Source organism: Typopeltis vanoorti, chromosome 6 (genome assembly GCF_054136105.1).
Source record: "Typopeltis vanoorti isolate ZY-2024b chromosome 6, IOZ_Tvanoo_1.0, whole genome shotgun sequence".
Lineage (NCBI taxonomy): Eukaryota > Metazoa > Arthropoda > Arachnida > Uropygi > Thelyphonidae > Typopeltis > Typopeltis vanoorti.
This window is the reverse complement of record NC_143554.1, coordinates 12,035,631-12,056,849: the sequence shown is the minus strand read 5'-3', so window position 1 is coordinate 12,056,849 and position 21,219 is coordinate 12,035,631. Positions and strand designations below refer to the sequence as shown.

General features: G+C 37.3%; 1 protein-coding gene across 1 annotated transcript in view; it reads right to left on the bottom strand.

Moving 5' to 3' along the window:
• Nucleotides 1–272: 272 nt before the first annotated feature.
• LOC150105293 (F-box only protein 21-like) overlaps nt 273–21,219 on the bottom strand; it is a 159,389-nt gene continuing 138,442 nt past the window's right edge. The window contains exons 11-12 of the mRNA XM_090394671.1: nt 15,329–15,486; nt 273–629 (exon numbers count right to left, since the gene is read on the bottom strand). Of these exons, the coding sequence (XP_090250797.1) occupies nt 451–629; nt 15,329–15,486 (337 nt within the window). The 3' untranslated portion in view covers nt 273–450. The remainder of the gene's footprint in view (nt 630–15,328; nt 15,487–21,219) is intronic.

Genomic DNA, 21,219 nt, shown 5'->3' with positions numbered 1-21,219 from the left:
AGGTTGGCAGGAAAATGACCCAGAGGAAGACCAAGATATAGGTGGATTGATACAGTAAAAAGTGCCTTAGAAGATAGAAATAGAAACTGACAGTGTTGGAGTCTTGACAGGTAACAGACTGATTTGGAGGAAAATTGTAGATAGGAAGTTAGTGATGGTGTAAGTTTTTCATGCAATACTATCATAACCTATACACCCCTTGAGGGTACATATCAGGAATTTGATGATGATGATGGTGAGATGGTATATTAAAATAAATTGAGATTCCAGCATTTTAGAAAACAAGCATTTTAATTTAAAAAGAATTTCGGTATGACAAAGGAGATGTCACAGATGAAAACAATAATTACAAGCAAGTATTACATTATATACAATAAAGAGGTTAATCTTATTTTGCATAATGCTTCTTTATACAGTTGACAGTTCATCTGTACATTTAGATAAACAATTTCACTCTGATTTCACTGAACTGATTTCTTTCACCAAATTATTTCGAACAGTTCCATCCTCAGGATATTCTGCTTCTTTCTCCTCATTTGGAACATAGTGGGTATCATAAAAGTATTGAAAATATTTTCCAACTTCTATATGAGGAATGGCTTTTGGCTCCTTTGCAATTTCTAAGTTCTCTGAAATAAAGTGGGAATAGTAAAAGCAATGTAGACATCACCATTCAGTTTTAAGCAATTTATATAATTTATTTTAATAGTCATTTAGATATAATGCAGGATATGATTAACAAAGGTTATTATATGAGCTTTACCATAAATATGTTTCTGTCATTCAAGTATTATGTCCTCAAAGAATTGCATCTCCCACAGCTGTGAAAACGTCCACATCTCCTGGATATTAAGTTTAACACATTTTCTTTTAAATTTTAGTTTTTACCCCAAATAATGCTTTTCGAAAAAGCTGGGATTTATAAATTTATGCACATCCTTATATAAGAACTTACCCTCAATATTTGGTTTGCAACTTTTTCTGAATTTTCTAAATTATTTCCGTATGTTCAGAATTCAGTTCATACTTTTCTGTTTTCCTTCCTAAGAAGGTTAACTTTCTGTTAACCTTCTACTTTTTTCCTTATGTTAACTGTGCTTTCGTCCTACCTAATTTTCCACCATCTACCAAATTTAATTCTATATTTAGTATTAAATACTACACCTAATCCTAGCTTTTACACCTAACAGTTAGAAGGGGTTTCACCTATGTCAGTTGTTTTTGTTTAGCAACAACAATAATAAATGACAACTAATGAACAACAATCCAATTATGAAAGGCTGAAGACATAATATAGTAGTACTGGGGGTAAACAAGAGTTGGAAAGCAAATTAACCATCAAATATAAACCTAGCAAAAACTTTTGCCTTTATTTCTTTATCAAGTAACTTTACTTATGTAATTACCAGTGGCGGCTTGTACATAAGCACTGCAACTACAGCATCCCCAAGGAAAATATGAAAAATTTAAATTTTGTTTGTGTTTATAAATAATAACAATGCTTACAACATTATATAAATGCAATACAACATGTTAAAGGTTACAGCTTATGTTTTGACATTGATTGAATAGTTAATAATTAAAATTGTTCGATTAACGCTTTATATTACGAAACAAATGCACTGCGATCTAACACAGTGTCGGAAGTATCACACTGGGCCAATTGCAGCTAGATTCGCTAATTTTTGTTTGCACTTCTCATTGCATGTTACAAGTGATTCCGACACTGTTTGTTTGGGCAGCGTATCATTTCTGTGAGATACGAAACTATTATTGGTGTGTGTTCATGGTGTGTGTGAACTATTTTTTGTAAATCTTTTTTTTTTTTGTTTTTTTTTGTTAAAATAACACAATTATTTATTTATTATAGATACAAGGCTGAATTATGACGAGTGTCACTGTTGAAAATATGAAAAGAATTATTTTTTCGATTATCGTTACACAAAATAAGTGCACTGTGATCTAACGCAGTGTGAGAATTATCGCACCAATTGCAGCTAGACTCGCCGATATTCGTTTACGCTTGTCATTGCATGTGACAAATGATTCCGACACTGCTCGTTTGGGCAGTGTATTGTATGCTTGCGAGCATTATTTCTGTGAGATACGAAACTTTTATTCTTGGTATTTGTTCGTGGTGAGGGTGAAATATTTTTAATAAAGCAATTTTTAATATGTAAATTTATTTATTAATAAATTGGTTACTGATTAAGGAAAAAAATAATTTTTTATTTTTTTTATTTTGTATATACAGCATCCCCACTTAAAATTTTCACTGGCTGTCACTGGTAACTACAATAATTTTTTAAGTCTGCAGGATTTTACTCTGCACCTTAAAAAATGAGAAATGAGCACAGAATAATAGGTTAAGACAGTCAAGGTTAGGTTTAAACTGATTTCTGAAACTTACAGTTATGCAATATAAAGTAGGCTTATGAAAAGATTCACTAAACACTCTCTGTCAGATGTGCAAAAAACAAATTAACCAAGTATGAATTTGAAGGCAATGTCTTCTATTTAATTAACCATTAAGACAGCAAATGAAAAAATACTGAATTTTTCAATAAAGCAAAACAACAAAACTCCTTGCATATGAGGAAGGGAGCAGAATACACTACTGGTGGTCATAGTTGGCAAATTTATTTTAAAGCTGCTCTGTCTAGATCAGAAGGATGTGGTCTCACCACATCCGTAAATAAAACCAATTTAAACTGTGGTAGAAGGAATGGGGAAAGTATAACCAGAGCCTTGCTGAGAGCTTCAAATATCATTTTGATCACGTCAGGTTTCTAACAAAGTTCTTTTCCCGAGTAATTTTAGGTTCAGTGTGTTAGTTCTGATTTGCATGTCATTCTCAGATAGCTGATGAATGGTTGGTAGTAGAAGATATTGCATATTATATTTTTAGCTAGATGAGTGTATTTATACGTCTGTTTGTTTTGTGGGAGACAAAACCTGAGCTGCTAGGAGAAAGGCCTGCTATCTCCATTTCAGACTAGCTAACTTATTCTGCTTTAAAAATGCCCAAGTTGAGATATGAATTTCCACCTTTAGGAGAAAAGGACGAAATTTATTTTCCTTCCCTGTAATGACTCTTACTATAGTAGGTGAATCATTTTTATATGGAATATAAGTAAACTATGTTCACTACTTACATTATACACTGCTTAGAAAGAAGCCAACAGACACCATAGTCTGAGAAACAAGCAGCCATGGTGCCAACCTTAATAAGATGTAGGACCTCCTTTCCACAAGCATATGATGGCAATCAATGGGAATTTTGGACCATTCTTTCTGTAGGCATGTAATGAGGTCCTGGACTATAGTGGATGGATGTCTCTTGACTACACCCAACACTCCAGTTCACCCCACAGATTTCCAGTGTTGAGATTAGGGTTCTATGGAGGCCAGTCAAGTGTGGTGATGTTCATGTCCACAAAGTAGGAAGCAGTGCATTGTCCAGAATGTTCAGGTACCTCTCAGAGTTTAATGTTCATTGCACCACGAACAGAAGTCCGAGTCCAAACCAGGAAAAACAGGACTATACCATCACGCTGCCAACTCTGAATTTCATAGTTGAGGTTATGCACTCTGGTAAGAGACATTCACTGGGAATCTGCCACCCATTCCAACTACTCAGTAGAGGGTGTAGGTGATTCATAGTTCCACAACACAGCTTTCCAAGCTTCCACGTCCCACTGTACATGCTCTTTGAACCACTGAAGATGACACTTCATGTTGGTTTGGGTAATGGGTAAAACTCACAACATGGGTTTCCCAACATGGAAACCCAGGTTGTAAGTCTCAGTTCTAAATGTTTTGTTCATATTCATGTTCCAGTTGATGCTCAGAAATCTGTATTCAATGTGTTGGCTAATGAATGGTGGTTTTTTCATATTACCCTTTGCAGCACCCTATCATATTCGGTGAGTGTGATGGAGCATCCACCGCAGGTAACATTTGCATTCCATTATTACCAGTATTATCTAAATATAAGACTTATATTTAGATCAAGTGTCAGTTCAACATGGAAAAATCCTCTGAAGTTCTTTCATCCCTATACAAGGACAAATAAGGTTACGTGTGTAGAGGCTTAAGTGCTGTGAGGACATCATGTTGGAGGCTTAATGGATTTTTTACAACACTCAAAAAGAATTAAAATAGAATTTAATGCTTCCTATATTTCGTCCTAGTCACTAGGACATCTACGGGGATTACAAAAACACTTAATGTAACATATACACAAATAACAAACAATACCCAACCACGTGGGTGACACTAAGGTCCTATCTAGGTAGAGCGCCTTCTAAGGAAGCTTAATGCAACTGTATTTATTGAGATTTGGTTGGTTTTTGAGAGCTGCTGCTGTTGCTTCTAAGAAAAGTCTCTCTCGCTTGAATTTGAGCATGGTGGTTTTCTTCCATGATACCCTGTGAGTGGTGTCCAAAACATGGTCAGCCAAGCCTGAATGGCCATAGTTGTGTTTACAGATGTAAGACTTGTGTTCCTCTAGACGGATGGATGCTGATCTACCTGTCTGTCCAAAGTACGCCAGCTTACAGAAACAGGGTACTTTGTAAACTCCAGGCAGAGAGAGAGGAGGGAGCTGATCTTTCGTAGAACAGATAAAGGTAGCAAGTTTGCGGTGGGGCTTATATGCTGTGTGTAGGTTGTACTGTTTTAGTATCTTGGCTATTTTTTCGGATGTGCCTCGGATGTAGGGTATGGTGATGGCATTTTTAAAATCTTGTTGACGAGAAGGATGGGGAATAGGGGAGGAGTTGATTATTTTTTTGATACTGTGATCGCTGTAGCCATTGGAGAGGAAAGTGCTGTGTATGTGGTTAAGCTCAGTAGTGAGGACAGTTCCACTAGAACAAAGATTGTGGGCTCTCTTGGTAAGAGTTTTAATAATGCCATATTGTTGAGAGGGGTGTTGGTGGGAGAGTTTGTGAATGTATCTGCCTGTGTGTGTGGGTTTTCTGTATACGGTGTAGGTAAGTGTATCATTAGGCAGGCGTGTGACTAAGGTGTCTAGGAAGGGTAAACAATTGTTCTTTTCCTTTTCCATAGTGAACTGGATTCTTGGATGTAGACTATTGAGATGACTGAGGAAGAAGTCTAACGTGTCTGGGCCATGAGGCCAAATAGAGAACACATCATCTACATATCTTAGCCAGATAGAAGGTTTGAGTGGGGCTGAGTCTATGGCTTGTTTTTCGAAATCTTCCATATAGAAATTGGCAAGGGGGTGTGAGAGGGGGGAACCCATGGCAGTTCCCTCTATCTGCTTGTAGATTTTGTTGTTCCAAGAGAAATACCCAGAGTTAATGGCAAAGGAAAAGAGATCTAAGATGTCAGAGGGAAAAACGTTTTCTAAGAGAGATAAGGTGTCAATTAAGGGAATATTGGTAAACAAAGAGGAGATATCAAAGCTTACCAATATGTCTGTCTTATTCAAGGTTAAATTTTCTGTGAGGGCTTTAAAGTGGGTCGAGTTTTTTATATAGGAAGGGGACCTTCTGTTGAGGGGATCAGAGAGTTGGCCAGCTGTTTAGATAGTCTATAGCAAGGTGCATTGGTGGCATCTACTATAGATGCCACCAATGGTAAGCTTTGATATCTCCTCTTTGTTTACCAATATTCCCTTAAGTGACACTTTATCTCTCTTAGAAAACGGTTTTCCCTCTGACATCTTAGATCTCTTTTCCTTTGCCATTAACTCTGGGTATTTCTCTTGGAACAACAAAATCTACAAGCAGATAGAGGGAACTGCCATGGGTTCCCCCCTCTCACCCTCCCCCCCCTTTGCCAATTTCTATATGGAAGATTTCGAAAAACGAGCCATAGACTCAGCCCCACTCAAACCTTCTATCTAGCTAAGATATGTAGATGATGTGTTCTCTATTTGGCCTCATGGCCCAGGCACATTAGACTCCTTCCTCAGTTATCTCAACAATAGCCTACATCCAAGAATCCAGTTTACTATGGAAAAGGAAAAGAACAATTGTTTACCCTTCCTAGATACCTTAGTCACACGCCTGCCTAATGATACACTTACCTACACCGTATATGGAAAACCCACACACACAGGCAGATACATTCACAAACTCTCCCACCAACACCCCTCTCAACAATATGGCATTATTAAAACTCTTACCAAGAGAGCCAACAATCTTTGTTCCAGTGGAACCGCCCTCACTACTGAGCTTAACCACATACACAGCACTTTCCTCTCCAATGGCTACAGCGATCACAGTATCAAAAAAATAATCAACTCCTCCCCCATTCCCCGTCCTTCTCGTCAACAAGATTTTAAAAATGCCATCACCATACCCTACATCCGAGGCACATCCGAAAAAATAGCCAAGATACTAAAATACAACCTACACACACAGCATATAAGCTCCACCGCAAACTTGCTACCCTTATCTGTTCTACGAAAGATCAGCTCCCTCCTCTCTCTCTGCCTGGAGTTTACAAAGTACCCTGTTCCTGTAAGCTGGCATACTTTGGACAGACAGGCAGATCAGCATTCATCCGTCGAGAAGAACACAAGTCTTACATCTTCAAACACAACTATGGCAATTCAGGCTTGGCTGACCATGTTTTGGACACCACCCACAGGGTATCATGGAAGAAAACCACCATGCTCAAATTCAAGAAAGAGAGACTTTTCTTAGAAGCAGCAGCAGCAGCTCTCAAAAACCAACCGAATCTCAATAAATACGGTTGCATTAAGCTTCCGAAGATTTGGGAAACACTCATCACCAGAGTTCCCACCTTACATTCCAGGCTACCTACTACTGCCCTTAGAGGGCGCTCTACCTAGATAGGACTTTAGTGTCACCCACGTGGTTGGGTATTGTTTGTTATTTGTGTATATGTTACATTAAATGTTTTTGTAATCCCCGTAGATGTCCTAGTGACTAGGACGAAATATAGGAAGCATTAAATTCTATTTTAATTCTTTTTGAGTGTTGTAAAAAATCCATTAAGCCTCCAACATGACAAATAAGTTTATGTCAAAAATAAAAAGTTTTTTTTTTTTTTGGCTCTTTCTTTATACAGTAATAGGATTATGTAAGCATAAATTCACTTAACCAAACCTTTACTTAACTGACCAGTGAATCAATTTCGCAATGTAACCAGATAATCGAGAGAACACACACACACACACCACGAACAGATACTGTTCGTGGTGTGTGTGTCATAACTTTCAGATGTGAACTGCTAAACAACAACGCCCGTATAGCTCACTGGAAGTAGTGCACTCCTAGTGCTAAACTGCCTGAAGGTAGACTCTGAGTTCAAGTCTAGTCGCTGACTAGAGGAACTTTTATTAAGCTTTTTTTTCGACTGGTTCCCAAGTTTGTCGATCTCTGGCATAGGGAAGTGGGTTTTTTCCTCCCACAAACTCGAGAAAATTGACCATAGAACCCACAATATTTCAGACATTAAAAATATTGTTAGGGACCATGAGATGGCGGTACTTACTAGCCACCTTCTTCACTGTGTACTGATTAATTCGTGACAGCCTTGGGCTAGCCATCTCTGATTGAGTACCAGTGGAGATTGAACTGCCCACCCAGTCTCCAAAAAGTTAGATAGGGCTAAAAAGGCCTCGTCTACTCCCTATACAGGAATGAAAAGGAGTTAGTTGATTTTTTTGCTAAACAGCTTCTGAGGTGAATAAAAAAAAAGTATGTAATGATGTCAGGGCAGAAACCTTAGAGTATTATTAAAGGTGGACTGTTAAGAGATCACATCTTTAAACATCTTTAATAATTGCAATATCAAGGCACTGCATATGCCAAAAGTTACATGAATTCCATATACTATCATTTACTTTCATTGATAATATACAGAAATGTAATATGAAATGACAGTTCATTACCCTCTGAAACTTCATGACACATATTGGTATTCTTATTAAGCTGTAAGTAAAGGAAGAAAGGAACTAAGATATCTTAATTCCATGATACATAAGGATAATAGCTAGACTAATCAGCATCTCTGGACTGATCATCAAGGTGTTAGAGAAGCTAATTAGGATCTGTATCCAAAGGTTCTCTATAGAAGATGAATTTAGAAATTATCATGACTTTGTTAAGGGTAGACTTGCTTTAGCAATTTGCTCAAGTTTTGTAATAGTGTGACTGTAGAGTTAGATAAGGGAAAACAGACAACATCATGTTTCAGATTTTACCAAGGCATCTGACAGCATTCCATACTAGAGGCTATTATACAACCCAAAGGGATTGGTATGCAGCTTGTGCATGGATGGTAGAGAGTGGCTGATTGAAAGATATCAGAGTAATGTATGGAGGCAGTGTGTTTAAGAGGGGAGTGACCAATAGTGTACCAAAGGATTCTGTACTTGGACCTATAGTTGTTCAACTTGTATGTTAATGTTATTGAAGGTAGTCTGAATAGTGAGTGATATATGATTATTTGCTGATGATGAAAAATTATTATTATGCGACATCTCCAGGGAGTCCAAAGACTCATTGAGGGAGGGCACCTACTCTACAGCTCTGTCTCCACCACTCAATCCACCAACTACAATGAACCACAACTACACCATCTACCGACCACCACCACTAGTATTTTCACAGACAATCACAAACATCCATGCTGGGATTCAAACTAGCAGCTTTTTGGCTGGAGAGCAGATATGCTAATCACTCAGCCAACTGGAGTGGCAATGTCACTCATCACCCATACTAACTGGTTGGCTGAGTGGTTAGCATATCTGCTCTCCAGTCAAAAGGCTGCTAGTTTGAATTGCGGGATTCAAACCCGCAGCCTTTTGGCTGGTTAGCAGATATGCTAACCACTCAACCAACTGGATTGGCAATGTCACTCATCACCCATACTAACTGGTTGGCTGAGTGGTTAGCATATCTGCTAACCAGCCAAAAGGCTGTGGGTTTGAATCCTGGCATGGATGTTTGTGATTGTCTATGAAAATACTAGTGGTGGTGTAAAAAGATATATACCAAAGGATTCTCCGATCAACAATGATCAGAGAATCCTTTAGCTGATATGAAAAAACTAAGTTCTATGGGCAAATGACAATGAATATCAGATCAATGTTGCAAACGTATAGAAAAAGGCTTAAAAAATGCATAACAAATGCATAAAAAGGCTTATGTGTTCACAGTACACATTATTATTTGGTGAAAAATTGTAACGGACAACACAAGGAATAAGGTCCTAATTAGGCACCATCTATGTTAGAAAGAAAGAAAACAAATATTAATTAGATCTTAAAATGACGGTCTCCCAGATTTTTAGTAAATTTATACAGCCATACTTCTTGAGGTTTGGAGTATGTTTTAAAGCTTCTCTTGATTCTTCATGTTGGAGGCTTAATGGATTTTTTACAACACTCAAAAAAGAATTAAAATAGAATTTAATACTTCCTATATTTCGTCCTAGTCACTAGGACATCTACAAGGATTACAAAAACAATTAACGTAACATGCACACAAATATCATACAATACTAAGCCCAACCACGTGGGTGACACTAAAGTCCTATCTAGGTGAAGCGCACTCTAAGGGCAGTAGTAGGTGGCCTGGAATGTAAGGTGGGACCTCTGGTGATGAGTGTTTCCCAAATCTTCGGAAGCTTAATGCAACCGTATTTATTAAGATTTGGTTGGTTTCTGAGAGCTGTTGCTGCTTCTAAGAAAAGTCTCTCTTTCTTGAATTTCCTGTGGTGGAGCATGGTGGTTTTCTTCCATGATACCCTGTGAGTAGTGTCCAAAACATGGTCAGCCAAGCCTGAATGGCCACAGTTGTGTTTACAGATGTAAGACTTGTGTTCCTCAGGCAGATGGATGCTGATCTGCCTGTCTGTCCAAAGTAAGCCAACTAACAGGAACAGGGTAATTTGTAAACTCCAGGCAGAAAGAGAGAGGAGGGAGCTGATCTTTCGTAGAACGGATAAAGGTAGCAAGTTTGCAGTGGGGCTTATATGCTGTGTGTAGGTTGTACTTTTTTAGAATCTTGGCTATTTTTTCGGATGTGCCACAGATATAGGGTATGGTGATGGCATTTTAAAAATCTTGTTGACGAGAAGGACGGGGAATGGGGGAGGAACTGAGTATTTTTTTCATACTGTGATCGCTGTAGTCATTGGAGAGGAAAGTGCTGTGTATGTGGTTAAGCTCAGTAGTGAGGGCAGTTCCACTGGAACAAAGATTGTGGGCTCTCTTGGTAAGAGTTTTAATAATGCCATACTGTTGAGAGGGGTGGTGGTGGGAGAGTTTGTGAATGTATCTACCTGTGTGTGTGGGTTTTCTGTATACAGTGAAGGCCAAGTGTATCATTAGGCAGACGTGTGATTAAAGTGTCTAGGAAGGGTAAACGATTGTTCTTTTCCTTTTCCATAGTAAACTGGATTCTTGGATGTAGGCTATTGTTGAGATAACTGAGGAAGGAGTCTAATGTGCCTGGGCCATGAGGCCAAATAGAGAACACATCATCTACATGTCTTAGCCAGATAGAAGGTTTGAGTGGGGCTGAGTCTATGGCTCGTTTTTCGAAATCTTCCATATAGAAGTTGGCAAGGGGAGGGGGTGAGAAGGGGGAACCCATGGGGTCCTTGCATTCGGACCTCTCCACCGTTCTTAACCCTGAACTTTGGTCGATTCTCTCTGGCATTTCGGAAACTTCCGCACAGAGAGAATTTCAAAAAATAAAAAATAAACACGTCAAGAAATATAATAATCTGGTTAAAGACAAACCACAACTACAAATTCAACCGTTCCAGACAGTAGTAAACCTCTCTTCCAAAAGGCTCAATGACGATGTCATCAGCGCCCTTTGCCTCAGCCGTAATTTTGCCATTGCTCCGAAGGAAGTACCAGTGCTTGAAGTAATGGTTAACGTCGAACGGGGGATCGGTAGCTTACTGTCGGAGATAGCCAACAACATCAGACTTGAAGTAGCCAAATCCTCGCTCATTCTTCGCCTCCAAAAAGTAATTTATCGTATGCCCGACGCACGGCTCTCCTGAAACTATGGAAAGAAAAAAGTATCGTCATTACCAGAGCGGATAAGGGTAATGCCACAGTCGTTCTTAATACCAGTGAATATGATCGTAAAATGAACAATATCCTCCGCGATCACATTATTTACATCCTGCTAGAACACGACCCCACAAAAACACAAGTTAAGAAATTAAAAATCCTACTTAAAAAAGTATCTTCCTGGCCCCCTGACGTCATGAAAAAACTTAAACCTTTCCGCTCCCGTCTCCTCCGAATATACTGTTTACCAAAAATCCACAAACCCAATTCCCCACTCAGGCCTATAGTAGATGCCACCAATGCACCTTGCTGCAGACTATCTAAACAGCTGGCCAACTCTCTGATCCCCCTCACCGGAAGGTCCACTTCCTATATAAAAAACTCGACCCACTTTAAAGCCCTCACGGAAAATTTAACCTTGAATAATGCAGACATATTGGTAAGCTTTGATATCTCCTCTTTGTTTACTAATATTCCCTTAACTGACACCTAATCTCTCTTAGAAAACATTTTTCCTTCTGACATCTTAGATCTCTTTTCCTTTGCCATTAACTCTGGGTATTTCTCTTGGAAGAACAAAATCTACAAGCAGATAGAGGGAACTGCCATGGGTTCCCCCCCCTCTCACCCCCCCCCCCCTTGCCAACTTCTATATGGAAGATTTTGAAGAAAGAGCCATAGACTCAGCCCCACTCAAACCTTCTATCTGGCTAAGACATGTAGATGATGTGTTCTCTATTTGGCCTCATGGCCCAGGCACATTAGACTCCTTCCTCAGTTATCTCAACAATAGCCTACATCCAAGAATCCAGTTTACTATGGAAAAGGAAAAGAACAATTGTTTACCCTTCCTAGATACCTTAGTCACACGCCTGCCTAATGATACACTTACCTACACCGTATATGGAAAACCCACACATAGGTAGATACATTTACAAACTCTCCCACCACCACCCCTCTCAACAATATGGCATTATTAAAACTCTTACCAAGAGAGCCCACAATCTTTGTTCCAGTGGAACTGCCCTCACTACTGAGCTTAACCACATACACCACACTTTCCTCCCCAATGGCTACAGCGATCACAGTATCAAAAAAATACTCAGTTCCTCCCCCATTCCCCGTCCTTCTCGTCAACAAGATTTTAAAAATGCCATCACCATACCCTACATCTGTGGCACATCCGAAAAAATAGCCAAGATTCTAAAAAAGTACAACCTACACACAGCATATAAGCCCCACCGCAAACTTGTTACCCTTATCCGTTCTACGAAAGATCAGCTCCCTCCTCTCTCTTTCTGCCTGGAGTTTACAAATTACCCTGTTCCTGTAAGCTGGCATACTTTGGACAGACAGGCAGATCAGCATCCATCTGCCTGGAGGAACACAAGTCCTACATCTGTAAACACAACTGTGGCCATTCAGGTTTGGCTGACCATGTTTTTGACACCCACAGGGTATCATGGAAGAAAAGCACCATGCTCCACCAGAGGAAATTCAAGAAAGAGAGACTTTTCTTAGAAGCAGCAGCAGTTCTCAGAAACCAACCAAATCTTTATAAATACAGTTGCATTAAGCTTCCGAAGATTTTTGAAACACTCATCACCAGAGGTCCCACCTTACATTCCAGGCCACCTTCTACCACCCTTAGAGGGCGCTCTACCTAGATAGGACTTTAGTGTCACCCACGTGGTTGGGCTTAGTATTGTATGATATTTGTGTGCGTGTTACATTAATTGTTTTTGTAATCCCCGTAGATGTCTTAGTGACTAGGACGAAATATAGGAAGTATTAAATTCTATTTTCTTTTTGAATGTTGTAAAAAATCCATTAAGCCTCCAACATGATGTCCTCACAGCACTTAAGCCTCACAGAATCTCTTGATTCTAAAAACAATCTCTCTCTGACTTATAACTTCTGTGTAGCACTTTTGTTTTCTCCCAACTGATCCTGTGTGAAGTGGCATCCAAGACATAGTCTGCTAGACCCGACTTACCAACAGACAGACAACTAGTGCTGGATGTATTTTTTATGTTCACCAAGGCAGATGTCAACAGTTCTTCCTTTCTGTCTATAGGTGAACAGAGGAAAGTTGCCAATTTTACATAAGGTTTAAATGCAGTGTGTAGCTGATATTTACTGGGCACTCTAGATATCTTTTCAGATGTGCCTTAGATGTATGAGATGGTAACAGTTTCGCTGCAGTCTTGTGTGCTAAGCAATGGAGGGGATTTCTGGGGAGATTTAGTATTTTTTCTATCATATGGAGATTATAGTCTAAGAAGGTGTGATGTGAGTGAGTTTAGCTGTAAGAGCATTGTCATTGGAACAAATAGCTCTAGTTCTGTGAGTTAGTGTTTTTAGGATACCATACTGTTGAGTTGGATGATGGTGTGACTGTTTGTGCAAATATTTCCCTATATGTGTGGGTTTTCTATAAACAGAAGAAAAGATAAGAAACCACTTAGAAGCCATGTGATTAGTGTATCCAGGAAGGTAAGACAGTCATTAGCCTCCTGTTCATTTGTGAAATGGATTTTATGGTGTTGACTATTTAAATGCACTAAAATTGTATCCAGTGTGTCTGGACCATGTGGCCAAATAGCAAAAGCATCATCAACATTGTGTAGCCAAACCACTATTTAGAGTGCTACATTAATAGCTAGCTTTTCCAAGTGTTCTGTGTTAGAAATTGGCTAAAAGGGGGGGGGGGGGCATTGCTGTCCCATGTAGTTGTTTGTATATCTTTCCTTTTCATGCAAAATAACCAGCATGTACTATACATTTAAATAGTTCAGATATATCAGGGGGAAATGTGACCTTAATCAATCAAGGGTTTCAATTAATGGTACTTTTGTAAATAGTGGAGTGATATCAAAACCAATCATTACCCCTGAACTATTTAAGATATGATTTTCTAAAATACTTTTTAGGTGAATGGAATTTTTAATAAAGCAGGGCAAATTATTTGTGAGGTTGGCTAGTAATTTAGCTATTTAGCAAGTTTGTATGTGGAAGTGTTTTAACATGAAAAGCTTGAGTTTGTTAACTGTTTCTTTTGGCCAGGAAGTGACTTTTTTTCAATAATTTGCAAACTTTATTCTTTTGAGTTAGTGGGATCATGGTCTATAATTAGGTAGACTGGTTTTGTAAAAGTATGTGCATTTTGAATTTAACTGAATATGAAAGCAAACTGCACGTACTTTTACAAGACCAGTCTATATGGTTTTGTAAAAAACCATATAGACTGGTCTTGTGAAAAAAAAATCACTTTTTTTTTCACAAGAAAAATCACTTTCCAGTTAAAAGAAACAATTCACAGACTGAACCCTTTTCATATTAAAACACCAAGAATATATACAGAGCACCTAAAATTTACAAACAAGGTACAACCCTACACCCTGTTATGGATAGTAATATAGTCCCACATACCAACTTGGTAAACATTTAGCTAAATTACTAACCAACCTCACAAATAATTTGCCCTCCTTTGTCAAAAATTCTGTGCACCTAAAAAGTATTTTAGAAAATCCATATCTTAAAAAAGTTCATAAGTAAACTTTTTTTTATTAATTTTGATATCACTTCACTATTTACAAATGTACTGTTAACTGAAACCCTTGATTTACTAAGGTCACATTTCCCCCATGATATGTCTGAACTATTTAAATTTACAGTACATGCAGATTATTTTACATGAAAATAAAAGATATATACAAACAAAGTAGATGGGACAGCAATGGGCTCTCCCCTTAGCCAATTTCTACATAGAACATTTGGAAAAGATAGCTATGAATGTGGCCACTTTCAAAATAGTGGTTTGGCTACACTATGTTGATGATGCGTTTGCTATATGGCCACATGGTCCAGACACACTGGATACATTTTTTAGTGCATTTAAATAGCCAACATCCCAAAATCCATTTCACAACTGAACAGGAAGCTAATGACTGTCTGACCTTCCTGGATACACTAATCACATGGCTTCCTTATCTTTTTTCTGTTTATAGAAAACCCACACATACAGGGAGATATTTGCACAAACAGTCACACTATCATCCAGCTCAACAGTAACTCACAGAGCTAGAGCTATTTATTCAAGTCAGAGTCCCACAGCATCACCACCAAGTTACTACAGCAAACTACTAACTACAGTGAGAGTTGAATAACATGATGGTGGTGGTGATCACATGCAAAAATTCCGTACTATAAATCTCAACAGAAGGAAGGTGCATAATGCATACTAGAATAATACATCTACACCCATAGTACACATTTAAAACAAACCTTGAGCAGCATATCTATTAGAACCATCTTCTACTAATACATTATAGAATGGTTGTTTATCCTTATTTGGCAAATTGTAGACTCCCATCTGGTATATCCAGTCTCGGCTAGCTGCACACATTGCATCCCAACCATAGATTACACATGTGTAGTCATACCTACACAAAAATAAAACCTTTTGAACAATTTATGTCTACTGCCTAAAATAACACTAAACAAATGTGTACAGCTAATTTCAAAATCAAAAATGAATAAAATGGTTTAATCAGCTAATGTAATTATATCAAAGTAAAAAAAAAAAGTATATAAATTAACTGAATTATTTTACTTATTCTATATGTTCTCCATTGAGAATGTAGTTGATGTTTTTCATGTTTCTTTCTATTTTTGCAGTTGTCTTTTTATTGCTGATTTTCATACAAAATTTGTTACAGCAGTTATTCAATGTACTCAGGAATCCTACAGACTTGTACTGGATTTATTTAGGAATATCAACATCATCTGCATAAAGTAAAGAGCTAAGTTAAATATTTCTGATTTCAATATCAAGCTTAATGCCACTTTCTTTCATAATGTGATCTGTACAGATTATGAATAAGAGTGACATTCATGAACAACATTCTTTTATGCCTGATTTTATATAAAGCCATCTTGTAGTTCATCCTTTCATAAATGCTGACTTGGAATTCACTGAAGGCTATATAATGCTCAAAATAATTTCCAATTTCACCATATAATTGTAAGATTTGTATAGATTTCCTCTTAGCATTTTAATCATATGCTTTTTTCAAATTTACAAAATGTAAATACAGATCACTGTTCTATTTTTACCTTGATGTAAAAATCTGTTCAAAGTTAGATCCAATGTTCAATCCTCATCATCATACCTAATAATGGTGTCCTCCATTATTAGGTATCCACTGGGATAGTCAATGAATGAGGATGGGCAGACAATGTGTAACTTAGCCAACTAAACTGTACTCTGTAATGGGTAAAATCACACAACAAAAATAGTGGGTGCACGTACACAATTTTCATTTTGATATGTAGGAATTTAGATTTTACCTGGCCTCACAAAGAGAAACCACTTGAATACAGATTTAGTATCAATGAAATCTGGAAAACCACAAATAAAACTATGATCTTTCAGGGTTCATGCTTTTTAAAGTGGCAGAAATGGATCAAATTCTGCTTTTTGATATTGCTTTATAAAACATTTCACAGTCTTGTTTTTTTTTTTCTTGGAAAACTCATCACATTTAATATCTAGACAAGATGCAATATCTGTTCTAATTTTAATATTTATCTCCACAATTTTCTAGCATGCACTTCATATCTATTAAAAAATTGTCTTTTTCACTCCAGATGTCACTTCATCTACAAAAAACACAGTATTTCCATATAACACTACCCAATTTTTTTTTTTTTTTTTTTTTTTTTTAAATTTCCATACATACACAAAAAATTTGCAGAACCTATAGTAGTACCATGAATGAGTAAGGTTAGAAAGAAGACACCAGTTGATATTCTTCTTGAATTAGAGGATGCAGTCACTTAGAGATGCATTAAGGATAGAAGGAAGTTTGTTGCCAGAGAACAGAAGTGGATGGAATGAAAGAGGTAGAGAAGATGCAGGTACAGTTAGTTTGTAGTTGGACTATAAAACAATGTTAAGTAGCTATTGCCCATGTCATAAGACTGACCATGTCATTCAGCATTTCCTCCACCAAAAAAGTGGAGGAAATGCTGAATGTGTTCAGTGGAAATAATACTCATGGAAGTACCTGCAGGAAAGGTATAAGGCAGAATACAGTGTCACACTATGATTGAAGTGAGTCAGTGAGAAAGAGGTAAATGATCACCCAATCAATTACTGATTGGTTGGTTTTGATTCATGGCCTAAGCAAGTATGGATATGAGGCCCATGTATTATGTCTGTAAATTGTGTGTTCGTCCTGGCTAATTTTCCTGTTTTGTGTTATGAAAAACCTGAGTTTGAGAAAGGAAAAATCCTACCACACCTCCATATGAGATCACTGTCAGTCTCTCCTGAACGGTATCAAGAATTTTTAGAGAGGTTTTCAGTGAGCTATCCCAAACATGAAAACAGTTTTTAAGGTTGGGAAGATATGGCATTTTTAGGTGTTAGTGGGTTATCAGAACAGTAGCATTTTAAGAGGAAAAGGAAGCTAAGTGTTTATAGCCTGAGGAAGCTGCATATGATAGCTTTGTGAGGAAAGACTAGCAGTAAATGTCAGTCAAAGGGAGAGAGAAAGAGATCTAATCTTATCTGGCAATGTGATATTATCAAAGATAAAGGAAGCGAATGCATATAGCAGCACATAATGTTTGAAATCTCTCTCTTTTGACTTCACGCATACCCAAAGTCTGTGAGGCCACATATTGATAGCAGCGCATGCACAACATCTAACGGAAACACTGCCAGCTCCAAATCCACCTTCACTTTGGCAATACTAGGGGTGTTGTTTCTTGCAGGCTGCTCTTTCAAGCTCCAACCACAATTTGAAATCAATGGATTCAGATTGGGTCTTCCAGATGGCCAATCGCACAATAATACGTGGTCTGGCATATTCGCCTTCAAGCACTGTTGTGTGGTCCTTGCCTTGTGTGAAGGGTTGTCCTCTTGTTAGGTCCACTGCCTACCCTGAATCGCGGTTTGTTCAGGATACACATCACAGGTTCTAGCATGTTGTCTTCATACACTTTGGCAGAGGTTTTGAACCCTTTCTTGCAGAAATGCACCTTCCATATCCTCACAAGCTATTGAGTCCAGAGGTAGTGTGGTCGACTTGTTCTTTGGCAGTCATACGTCTTCTGTACTGTTATAATATAATGGTTAATAGTCTGATATACAAACATCCTATTGATCCCGAGTGTTTTTAGCATGTTGAAAACACCAGGTGACAGCATTCCAATCTTGTGACGTCTTATTACAGACACATGGGTCTCGTAATTTCTCCACTGCATGTTAACCGGCACAGCTAGACAACTCCCTCTCTCTCTACTGATAAGCACATGAATGTTAGATGTGCACAATTCTGTGGGCAGCGGAGGGGTGTGCAGAAGTTGAAAGAGTATTTATGGCAAGACTGTGTAAACTATGTAATGCTCCATTCACCCCATATGACTATAGTGTTTTGAAAAGCTTTTCTCTGGGCTCCTTGACACATGCTTCTTCCAGATCTACAAAGCTAAAGCAGATCATTGTCATATTCCCATAACTTTTCAAACTTTTTCTTGTAAAGTGAAAATCTGATCCTGAACCTCTATTTGGTGTGAATCCAGCTTGTTCTTCTCCCAGTTTCTCTTCCATAATTTTTTTCAACCACATTTCAAGTATAGTCACATAAATCTTACCCGGAACACTCATTAGAGAAACTCCTCTTATTCTCACATTCAGCTTTTTTTTTTTTTTTTTTTTTTTTTTTTTTTTTTTTAATAAATGCCAATTTTCTGATCAGGCCCTCTGAATGCAGTGAGAACTCTACTCCAGTCACTGGGAAATCTACCTTCTGAAAAGGTTCTCTGAAGTATACTGCAGGATAGACACTGCAAAACATTTTACCTCCACATTTTAAGCATCATCTACTCTGCTACCTTTCCACATTTCAAGTTTGATGTTTTTTTTCAACCTCAAGTAATGATATATACTCCTGTTTGCATTCTTCTTGAAAATTTTCTACTATGGTTCTGTCACTGTCTGTTTCATTTAATAGTCTTTTAAAGTAGTTACTCCAGACATCTAGGATATTCTTATCTTCATTTTATTGTTTTTTAGAACTATTTTTTCACCATAAAACCACAAACAAAGATATCAAATATAAGCTATGTTTTTATTGCAACTAGTTTTGTGAAATACTTTGTTTCATTTCATTAGGAAATAAGATGAATAAACTAAAAACTAGAAAGCAACTTAATAACAATTAACATTTCTAGTGAAAAAATTTGAAAACGTTTAAACAATGGAAAGCGTGCATTTGCTATTATGCTGGTTGCTTGCTGCAGCATACTATTGGTAGATAAGTGTGTTGATTTAAGATAGACTAGACTTAATGTAAAACTGTCACTTGCTTTTTTTACACTATACAGGATGCTTAAATCATTGCAGCTGATTCTTTGTACACTCAAGTAAAAATGGTAATCAATGTGAAGCACATTTCAGTTAGTTGCCATTCTACTTGATGGTTTATTTCTGTTGTATGCTACCAGCCCTGATTTTCACTTGCTTTCATTCTCAATGTCCTCGAAGTGTTCTGATCAGCATAACTCACCAGATCTGCCAGTTTGTCCTATACACCACAATTGCAAATGATCTTGTAGATACCTGGTTCTTTGAGTGATAAGAAGGTTTCAGATGTTCAGAAATTTTGTTGAGTGGGTAGAAGGCAACTTTTAAGTTTTGTTGGCAAAGCCATCTTGCTATTTTATCTGTGACAGTGTATATATGGAAGAACCATAGCTCCTTTGTATTTTTGGCTTTTTTGTTGTTCTGATTGTTTTAGAGGTTGAAATAGAATTTTTTTTATTTATATTCTGTTGTAGCCATTTTTTGGAAGGAGTTAATTAAAATAGTGTAGCTCTGGGTTTATGTACATTGGTGAAAATTCTGTCAGTTCTATCACATAAGGAAAGAAAGAAAGAATGATACCCATTTTATGCACTGAGTGATGATAAGTTTCATGCAGGTAATATCCTGTGTTAGTTGGTTTCTTGTAAACTGGGAAGTTGAGCGTGTTTGTTCTGATATCTCAACTAGTGTATCCAGAAATGTTAAACACCTATTTCTTTCTAATTCAACTGTGAATTTAATCAGAGGAAGAATGTTGTTCAGGAAGGCAAAGAAATCTTTTAATTGTGTAATAGTACCAGGTCAGATGATAAAAATATTGTCAACATATCTTGACAAATGTTTGGTTGTGTTCCTTGATGCTAGAGGGCTATTTTTCAAACAAATTCATGAACAGGTCAGCTAAAATAGAAAAAAGAGGAGAACGCATTGCCAGTCCTTTCTGTTTTAAAAAAATCCTACTCAAATTTGAAAAAAGTATTGTTGATACAGTGTTTTAAAAGGTCCACTGTGTCTAGCAGGAAAGAAGTAATTATATGGTTTCTATTCTTGAAAAGTTAGTGAAAAGATTTACCATGTCCAGGCTTGCAATTATATCAGTAGAAGCCAGTGTGATGTCTTTCATATATTCTATGAAGTGTATGGTATTTTTACATAAGAGAATGTTTACCTGGTATAAAGTTTCAGCAGGCTTCCTAGATAGTAAAGAAGTTGGGGAGTGTCTCGCATCAACAATTGGTCTTAATGGCAAGTCTTGTTTATGCAGTTTGGGGATTCCGTGTATTCTTGGAACAAGAAGAAGATGTCTACTTTTTTTTTCCCTTCTTCCCCCTCAGACCAGTTCAGCATGTATTTTTTAAATTAAGCTATTAGTTTTATTAGGGAATTATCCTGTGGGATCTTGTTCTAACTTTTCATAGGTGTTATTACTTTCTTTCTAGGTTTTAGTTTATTCATGTTATTTTCTAATGAAGTGAAAGAAAGCATTTCACGAAACTAGATGAAATAAAAACACAATTTCTATTTGACATCTCATTTGTGGTTTTATACTAGAAAAACAGAAGTAGTTCTAGTAAAATATCCTTATCTTCAATTTTCATGTCACCTTTATCAGCTTTGATTTCTTTTATAGTACTCTTTCCTTCATTTCTAAGCTTTCTCTAGAACATTTTGCCATCTTCCTGATATTTATCTTCTATATTCTTACCAAAGTGTTCCCATGACTTTTGTTTAACTACTCTTATGCATAGCATGGTTCTTTTTTCTTTTCCCTCTGTATTCCTCTAGGGCATCTGCTGACTTA